This window comes from Octopus bimaculoides, chromosome 8 (assembly GCF_001194135.2).
Source record: "Octopus bimaculoides isolate UCB-OBI-ISO-001 chromosome 8, ASM119413v2, whole genome shotgun sequence".
Lineage (NCBI taxonomy): Eukaryota > Metazoa > Mollusca > Cephalopoda > Octopoda > Octopodidae > Octopus > Octopus bimaculoides.
The window spans coordinates 9,794,556-9,804,555 of record NC_068988.1 but is presented as its reverse complement, the minus strand read 5'-3'; the positions used below and the strand labels follow the sequence as shown (position 1 = coordinate 9,804,555).

Here is a 10,000-nt window from a genome sequence, read left to right as displayed (position 1 = left end):
ATCATCTTGTCGTTTTTTCTTGGCAGTTGAGATGGTTCTTGTCATTGTTCTCTTGGGAGGTGGCCTGATAAAAACAATAAAAAAAAACAAAATTAATTACATTCTGGAATATTAGTGTTTTAATAACTCTCAGACTTAAAAGTCTTCAGTTTAACAACCACTTTTCTATGCTTCCGTGAATCAAACAGAATTTGTTAAGGTACATTTTGTACAGCTGGATGCTCTTCCTGTCATGACCCTCACCTCTTTTCAAGCAAGGTTATATTTCTCCATGGCTGGACATATTTTCTGAGAAGAACTGGAAATGTGGGACACACTTTATGTAATGATGGCATTCATTTTTAATTATGGTGTAATGCCAACACAACAAAACACAAACACACACACACACACACACACACACACACACACACACACACACAAGGAGTGTCATTGAGTGTATGTTTATCAGGTCCACTAACAAGGCTTCGGTCATCCTGAATCTATAGCAGAAGGCATTTGTCCAAGATACCATGAGGTGGAATTGAACCCAAAATGCCAGGGTTGGAGAGCAAACTTAACCACATAACCATATCAGAGTTATTTTCACAAATTCAATTTAATTTCATTCACAATAACCCGAGAGTCGTGTTTGATATTACAAAGAGAATCTTATCACAAATATTCCATTTTCATGTGAGACTTGGAATTAAATACATTTTTATTCCTGTTAAACAAGACAAAAGACTAATTTCTGTTTATTGGAATTTGGCATAGTGCCCATAGAATTTATTCCACAGTTGGGACTGAAAGTGGCTGCAATAATAAGATTTCAGACTCCAAACCAAGAGTTTAGTTGTTCATACTTCATCATTGATAGAGCAGTGAGTCTAGGATCAAGGTGATCAACCCTTAAATGATCCAGTCTGGCTCATAGTAAATGCTCAGGGCAGGAATAGCTTGTGTCTCTAGGAGAGGGTAACACAATGAAATTCAGGATGGTTTTGTTAACATGTGGGTAATAGTTAACATGTGGGCAATAATTAACATGTGGGTAATAGTTTGAAGCAGTATAACTTCTGGCTGTTTGATTAGGCTAAAAATACATTCTACTACTGATGGTACACTTATGAAATGAGTGTCGACAGAGACAAGATTCAAGTTTTTAAATGATGCATGATGGACTTAGAAAGTTGGGGAATCTCCTTGCAATAACAGCAGTAAGATCAACCAATCAAAGCTTTTTGGTAAATGAAGATGATGCAGCTAGGAGTAGATTTCGTTTTTAAATCCATCTGATGAAGGTAATGGTCATTTTTGAAAAAAATTTTATTAGCACTCTTTAACGATACAGATTCAGATCAGTTGGCAAGACTTAGAGGTGCTCTGTGTCTTTGAAAGTAGAAGGAATATAGTAATGTCGATTATGAAATTAAAAGATTAGGGCTGAAGGAAAGTATTTTAGTAAACAGTAAGGAAGACAAACATATGGCTAGAAATAGGAGTGAGTGGGAAAGAAAGGAAAACAGAGAGAGAGAGAGAGAGAGAGGGAGGGAGAGTTTATGAAGATATATGAATTGGAAACAGCCCCATGCAGGTATCATCATTATCATTTAACCCTTTTGATACCAACATGGCTGAAACTGCCTCTGGTTCTGTAATACAAATGTCTTGTTTTCAAAAGTTCTGAATTAAAATCTTCCACCAAACCTGAGTCACACTTTATGTTCTTAACACTAGCTGAATGATAACTAATTATTTTACTAAATTCTTTGTTATATTTAAAATTAATTGAAAGAAACACAAAGCATCTCAAAATAAATTCGGTAATAAAACGGTTAACATCTGTTTTCCATGTTGGCATGGGTTGGATGGTTTGACAAGATCTAATGAGCTAGAGGACCGTGCCAAGCTCCAATGTCTGCTTTGGTATGGTTTCTACTGCTTCATCCACATTACAGAGTGTACTGAGTGCTTTTGAAGTGGCACCAGCACCAGTGAGGTCACTGAGTAACTTGTAAAACAGGACCCCTTGACTAAAGTGGGTGGGACAAAGTAGCATTGAATGGTGTGACTTTGGTGATGAGAGGTTAAAGCATGATAGAAGGACAAGAACAGGTGTCTTACTGTTTGAGGGGATGGGCATTTTACATTTCTAATACATTAATGCTTACCTGAAGTGATCATATGAGAACGTTTCAAGTGTGTGTGGCTTCTCTCTCTGTTCTGATATGGAAGAGGTTTCACTTGGTGTTGATGTATCCCGGGCAGTATATTCCGCACCACGGGTGAACAAAGTCTGCGACAAGACAGAAATAAAAACAGCTGATCACTCGTGAAGTATTTGCAGCCAAACAGATGCAAAACCAAAACTTAATGGGACAAATATAAGAGAAATAACTACAATGTGTTTATCAAAGGAAAGTCTCAAAGAGAATTTAAGAAGTTGCCTAATTAAGAGGTTTTTAAGTACAAGAGCTAACAAGCAGAATTGTGAAAAGCCTTCAATGTATGGAACAAAAGATTTGGAGATTAATTAGTCATTATTTGGACAATACACTGAAAGGAATATAATCAATATAACGTCTCGTTGATATATTTATTATGAAATATATCAACTATTTATTATACAAATATATTAATTATAAAATGAATGCAGCTTGGAGAACAGATAGAGTCAACAACAAGACACAATGAAAATTTTAGAAAAAATAAAGAAGTAAATGAGTAGAAACTGAACCAGTGAGTGTGTTAAATAATAAGGCACAAAAATGGAATGACCCTCCCCAGACACAACAGTCATTGGACTGCGACCATGCTGGGGCATTGCCTTGAAGGATTTTAGTCAAAATCAACTCCAGGACTTTTTTTTTCAAGCCTAGTACTTATTCTATCTCTTTTGCTGAACTGGTAAGTTATGCGGATGTAAACACACCCACACCATCAACAACTTATGCTGTTAATATATATTGCACATTTCAAGGCAGAGAGCTGGCAGGATTGTTAGCAAGGTGGGCAAAAATGCTTAGCAGCATTTCATCCATCTTTCTGTTCTGAGTTCAAATTCTGCTGAGGTCGGCTTTGCTTTTCCTCCTCTCAGGATTGATGAAATAAGCACAAGTTGAGTACTGGAGGTCAATGCAATTGACTTAGCCCCTCCTCTCAAATTCAAACCAACATACACTGTACATTTACACCTCACTTGGATATTTACCACTTCTGAGGTTCTACTTGCTATGAAACATGTAGCCCGGATCTTATCTCCTCCATTCCTTAACTCTTCTATATATATACATACACACGCATATATATATATATATATATATATATATATATATATATATATATATATATATACCTACCCGATAGATGTTCTATAGATCATGGTATTACATTATGTATTATAGGCTTTTTGAATATAATCATCATCATCATCATCATCATCGTTTAACGTCCGCTTTCCATGCTAGCATGGGTTGGACGATTTGACTGAGGACTGGTGGACCAGGAGGCGACACCAGGCTCCAATCTGATTTGGCAGAGTTTCTACAGCTGGATGCCCTTCCTAACGCCAACTACTCTGAGAGTGTAGTATCAAGAGATTAAAAAGATAATCGTTTATTATCAACCATTTGAAATGCCATTAGTTTGTGAATGTTCCTTGACAAAATCTGGAAGTTTTTTACGCTGTATACATTTCTTCTTTAGTCTCAGAAATATTTTATCACGAAAGAACGATCAGTTTTACATTTCTATGAGAGCCAAAATATAAAAAAATAAAGAAAGAAATTTTAAATATAGAATGATTGACTTACAACAATTTCATCTGATGGTTTGGTAATTGTAGGAAGAACATAGACACATTCTGCTGGGAAATCTCCAGAACGTTTAGTTCTCTGACACTGACCATATGACCAGCCAGAATTAAGCACTTGTTCACCAGTCTGTTGGTCCAAATTTATAAGATCTCCTTTTTGGAATGACAGGAAGGAACTACTGTCACCTGAAAGAAATTATCCATAAAACATCAGTTTAGAAATGGTGTGTCTAAGGGAGACAACTAAGGTGCATGAGTTGCCAAGAGAGTTGGCAACACTAAACTCAAATGCTTTTAATGGGGCCTCACTCATTCTGTTGGACCTCTTTGATTCCTGTTTTGCTCAGGTGGACCCGCCTAGCTATTTGATGGTTTTGAAATCCTGTTATATTTTTATAATTAAATATTATTGTTGTTGTTGTTGGCACACCGTTGCTTACGACGTCAAGGGTTCCAGTTGATCCGATCAACGGAACAGCCTGCTCGTGAAATTAACGTGCACGTGGCTGAGCACTCCACAGATACGTGTACCCTTAACGTAGTTCTCGGGTATATTCAGCGTGACACCGAGTGTGACAAGGCTGACCCTTTGAATTACATGCACAACAGAAACAGGAAGTAAGAGTGAGAGAAAGTTGTGGTGAAAGAGTACAGCAGGGTTCGCCACAACCGGAACCTCGTGGAGCTTTAGGTGTTTTCGCTCAATAAACACTAACGACGCCCGGTCTGGGAATCGAAACCGCGATCCTATGACCGCGAGTCCGTTGCCCTAACCACTGGGCCATTGCGCCTCCACTAAATATTATTAGAAATTGTATAAAAGATTGTCAAAAATAATTTGTGTATTCTAGAAGTATAACTTGTTTATTGGATATAAATTTTAACAAAATCTTATGTGGACCCTCAAGGGCCAAATGGATCCCCAGTTAAGAACCACTGCTAAAGGCTATGGTGCACTTGAGCAACAACCAAGCACCCCATACAAACTCAATGGTATAATACACTGTACTAAAAAAACCTGCTACAGTTTGTTCTCAATGTAGCAATGAGTTGTCTAGGTTATAATCATTATTAGTCAGACAATTCATCATCATCATTTAATATCCGTTGTCCATGTTGGCATGGGTTGGACAATTTGACCAGGGCTGGTAAGTTGGAAGGCTAACACCAGACCCCAGTCTGATTTGGCATGGTTTTCTATGGCTGGATGCCCTTCCTAATGCCAACCACTCCAAGAGTGCCATTTGCATGACACCAATATCTGCCACAGCTGCAATTTTGTTTGGCTTGATGACTCTTCTCAAGCATGACATAATGCCAAAGGTCTTGGTCATTGCCTCTGTGAGGCCCAACACTTGAAAGGAGATTTTTCCCTTGCCACTGGCATCAGCCACTTTGACTCCGTGAGGCCCAATGCTCGAAAGGTGCTTTTTATGTGCCACCAGCACAGGGGCCACTTGTGACACCAGCATCAACCATGACTACAATTTCACTTGGCTTGATGGGTCTTCTTCTCAAGCACAGCATATTGCCAAAGCTCTCGGTCACTGGTCACTTTTACATTTGTATAATGTTGCTATTTGACTGTTTAATGAGGTGACTCAAAGATGGAGAGGAGTGACTGCAGGACAAGTTGCCTGGAGCTGCACAAGTTCCAAGGGGTTCACAGATAACAGGTGGGCCTGTGCAGCTACCAAGTGGTACCTAAGAAATCAAAAAAGGCCACTTAGAAGGCTTCCAAGATGATAGGAAGATGAATTAGTAAAACAATTTGGACCTGAATGGAAAAGCATGGTGCAATGAAGAGAAAATTGGAAGCCCATTGTGACCAGCGTGGTATAACAACATCTGATAGTAGGATCAATACACCGATACTGTGAATGTAACAAGCAGGAATAAAAGAATTATTTGACATTGGTAACCTGTTACTCACCAGGGGGAGGGCTGTAGTCATGAATGGCAATGACAAAGCGTGACCGTTTTCTCAAGCCTTCCAGGAATGTAACAATTAAGTCTTTGATATCCTCTGAGTTTGGAGATGTAAATGTATACTCTTCTCCTTTAATGGTTGCCAAAGTAAAACTCTGTCCATGAAGTTTCCGAGTACTAGAAGTAAAATATGAAATCACAACATTAACAAAATATCATTAAAAGAATCTGAAAACTATAATTACAATCATAAAATTGACAAGTGGCACAATCTTGCTCAAATGTCTTTTCACGTGCCACTGGTAACGATCACGCTCAAATGGTGCTATCTACGTGCCACCAGCACGGAAGCCAGGCAGCCGCTCTGGCAACGATCACGCTCTTGACATAAAAAAAAAATAATAAAAAAATTAAAAAACTGATACTAAAAGGAAAAAAAGAAACAGCGAACTTACCGACTACTGGAAACAGAAGTAATTTCTGGGAAAGAAAGTTCTAGAAGAACTTGTTCTTGGTCATCAACGATATATACGCCAGTCCAATTGACAGCGATGATCACATCGTTTTTCGGTAGACTTGGTCCTGCAAATTTATAAGCTTCATAGAATCGTGAAAAGAGGAGAGGCCACCTGTATTTGGCATAGCGGACAATGTCTTCTTTGACTTTGATGGGTTTCAGGGTGTTGAAATAGGAAGATTTTAGCTTAGTTAGGACGAGGTTTATCCAGTTTGGAAGACCTTTGCTAGCGAGCCGATTCTCCGGAATGTAAGTGTTTAAGAGAGTTTGTAGGCGCTCGTTGTTGAGATCAGTGCCGTAGCCAACAAAATACTGTTGTGCTGCTATCATCGCTAAGTCATCATCCTAAAGAAATCGACAAAGAATAATAAGTCTGTGAGTAATTTATTATTTAATGAGATTCTTCAAAATAGCAAAGTAGTAGTAGTAGTGGTGGTGGTGGTGGTAGTTGTAGTGGTAGTTGTAGTAGTGGTGGTGGTGGTGGTAGAAATAGTGGTAGTAGTAATAGTGGTGGTGGTGGTAATGATACTAAAAGTGATGAGCTGGCAGAATGGTTAGCACTCCGGGCGAAATGCTTAGTGGTATTTCGTCTGCCGTTATGTTCTGAGTTCAAATTCCACCGAGGTCGATTTTGCCTTTCATCCTTTCGGGGTCAATTGAATAACCTGTTATGCAATGTAATTGACTTAATCCCTTTGTCTGTCCTTGTTTGTCCCCTCTGTGTTTAGCCCCCTTGTGGGGCAATAAAGAAATAATACTAATACTGATAGTAATATTAATGACAGTGGTGGTTAAAGTACTTAATTTATTGACCCTGAAAGGATGAAAGGCAAAGTCGACCTCAGCGGAATTTGAACTCAGAACATAAAGACAGATGAAATACCACTAAAGCACTTCGCCCGGCATGCAACCAATTCCACCAGCTTGCCACCCTCAAGAAATTACTAAAATAACGACAAAGCTATTGTCATCATTAATCTGGTATTTGGGACATAAATTAGCATGAAATTGTGATGGAAGATTTTAATTCAGATCACTTTAACTCTTTTGTTACCATACTTCTGTTGAAGTACACTACCTTAATTAATGGTGAAAATGAAGTAATTAGTAAAATAACTGTCACTATTAACCCATTTACCTCCCATGATTCTATTAACTGGAATTTTTTTATGAAACTGATTTCTAGCATAAAACAGCCTTAGAAACACGCTGGAATGATCAAAATAACATTTCAAAATGACATTTTAAATAGAAATAAGCGAGATATGGGGTGAAAAATTAGCAAACCTCATTTGAATATCAGAGAAATATACCTCGTAGATATAGCAAAAAGGTTAGATATGTGTAAATATTGACAGATAATTATGAATTTTTTTTATTTTTAAGTGATCTCATATGAGATCACTGGTAGGTAATGGGTTAAACTGTCCAGAACATAAATTGAAGATGCAACAGAAAGTGTATGTGAAATTGAGTGACAAAGCTTCCAGAAAGCATGCTGTCCACTAACGAAAATCAGAAAAAATTGGAACATAAATTAATATGAAATTGTGATGGAAAGTTTTAATTTTGATCACTTTAAAATAGAAAATTAGCATCATAGATTCAAAGGTGATCACAGGTAGGTTGGCCCAGTGGTTAGGGCAGTGAACTCGCGGTCATAGGATCGCGGTTTCGATTCCCAGACCGGGCGTTGTGAGTGTTTATTGAGCGAAAATACCTAAAGCTCCACAAGGCTCCGGCAGGGGATACTGTACTCTTCCACCACAACTTTCTCTCACTCTTTCTTCCTGTTTTTGTTGTGCTTGTAATTCAAAGGGTCAGCCTTGTCACACTGTGTCACGCTGAATATCCCCGAGAACTACGTTAAGGGTACATGTGTCTGTGGAGTGCTCAGTCACTTGCACGTTAATTTCACGAGCAGGCTGTTCCGTTGATCGGATCAACTGGAACCCTTGATGTCGTAAGCGACGGAGTGCCAACAACAATTAAACACCGATGGTTTTTTGTACAGAAAATATTAATATTTCTTTATATGAACAGGATGGACATAATGTTCAGAAACAAGTTGGAGTATTTTGGAAAAACAGGACTGTGATGAGGCTAGTATAAAGTATCACTTACTTTCTCACAGCGGTACTCCCCAAACTGGATTCCACGGACAACTTGCTGATAAATCAGATGGGTTGCAACTGCATCTTCTGTCGGGTCATGCCAAGGGGCAAAGATTTCTTTCCTGAAAAACAGTCTCCAAGGTGCATTACGTTCTTGCGCTCCTTGTTCTTTTGCATATTGTTCACATTGAGATATAGCATCCATGACATGATCACTTCCACTTCCAAGAGAAGATACCTGGACGAAAGGGAAGAGAAAATAAGAGGATGAAGGGAAATAATTCATACATCTTACAACATACATATAAAAGTAAGAAATCTGTTCAGCTCTGGCCCCTTCTTCCATATTTTAATCCCTCATTTCCTAGCATAAAGTGAAGGCATATGGCTTAGTGGTTAGGGCATTCGGCTCACGATCATAAGGTTGTGAGTTCAATTCCCGGCAACGCGTTGTGTCCTTGAGCAAGACACTTTATTTCACATTGCTCCAGTCCACTCAGCTGGCAAAAATGAGTAGTACCTGTATTTCAAAGGGCCGGCCTTGTCACACTGAGTCTCCCTGAGAACTACGTTAGGGGTACACATGTCTGTGGAGTGCTCAGCCACTTGCACGTTAATTTCACGAGCAGGCTGTTCCGTTGATCGGATCAGCTGGGACCCTCGTCGTCGTCGTAACCGACAGAGTGCTCCTGTAGCATAAAGTTGCCTCCTTGGGGTATGTAGTCCTGCAAACTGCACAACGGCCTCACTATTGCAGGTGGCATAAAAAAAGCACCCAATGCATATTGTAAAGAGATTGGCATTAGGAAAGGCATCCAGCCATAGAAACCATACCAAAGCAGATACTGGGGCATAATGCAGTCCATGGGACTATTGGATCCAATCCAATTAAACTAACCAAAATATGTCAACATGGAACAAGCCAAGTGAGACCAAAATCCAGGGATATAGCCAGCCCACTTACACGTAACATTCCATCTAGCGAATCCATTCACAAGGCTTTGGTCAACCTGGAGCTATAGAAGAACACATATTGCCCAAGATGCCACGCCATGGAACTGAACCCAAAACCTTGTGGTTGGGAAGTAAATTTCATATCGCACAACCACACTTGCACCTGGAAATTAAATATTTTTCAGAAAGCAATCTCGTTAAGAACCAACTTACCTTATCATACAAAGCAATGTAGAGAGAGAAACCAAACTGATCTTGAAGGTCAACCTTTTCTGACAACTGTTGACAGAGTTCTCGAGCAGTGGTGGCAGAGTCTGCAAGCAGGGTTTTTGATGTTCCATCCATAAATGTTATTGGTAACAACAAAGGTTTCTTGGATTTTGTAGACTATTAAGACACACAAAAAAAAAAAAAATGAAAAGAAAAGGAAAAACAGAAGTTATATTCCATAGAAATAATTTTGAATTCAACTTAATGAGAAAAAAATATATAATTATTTAAATTAGAGCTTTTGCTGTCCAATCTATAAATATAATAGGGGCCAAGGGTTCCTGGGATTTTTAGGAGAAATTATTTAAATTTTATAGAAATAATTTGGATTTAATTTATAACTTCAACTTAATGAGAAAATTAATTAAATTACAGGAACACCTCAACTCATATCATTTTCAGTTACATCTTTCTGACTTT

The 10,000-nt window shown here is 38.6% G+C and overlaps 1 protein-coding gene across 1 annotated transcript in view; it reads right to left on the bottom strand.

Moving 5' to 3' along the window:
• The window catches only part of LOC106880717 (myosin-VIIa), a 107,550-nt gene that overhangs the window by 16,756 nt on the left and 80,794 nt on the right, over positions 1-10,000 (bottom strand). Inside the window, exons 28-35 of the mRNA XM_052969897.1 lie at positions 9,987-9,996; positions 9,524-9,697; positions 8,367-8,594; positions 6,181-6,587; positions 5,730-5,902; positions 3,795-3,982; positions 2,154-2,278; positions 1-64 (exon numbers count right to left, since the gene is read on the bottom strand). The exon at positions 1-64 is cut by the window's left edge and continues 97 nt beyond it. Coding sequence (XP_052825857.1) covers positions 1-64; positions 2,154-2,278; positions 3,795-3,982; positions 5,730-5,902; positions 6,181-6,587; positions 8,367-8,594; positions 9,524-9,697; positions 9,987-9,996 — 1,369 coding nt within the window. The remainder of the gene's footprint in view (positions 65-2,153; positions 2,279-3,794; positions 3,983-5,729; positions 5,903-6,180; positions 6,588-8,366; positions 8,595-9,523; positions 9,698-9,986; positions 9,997-10,000) is intronic.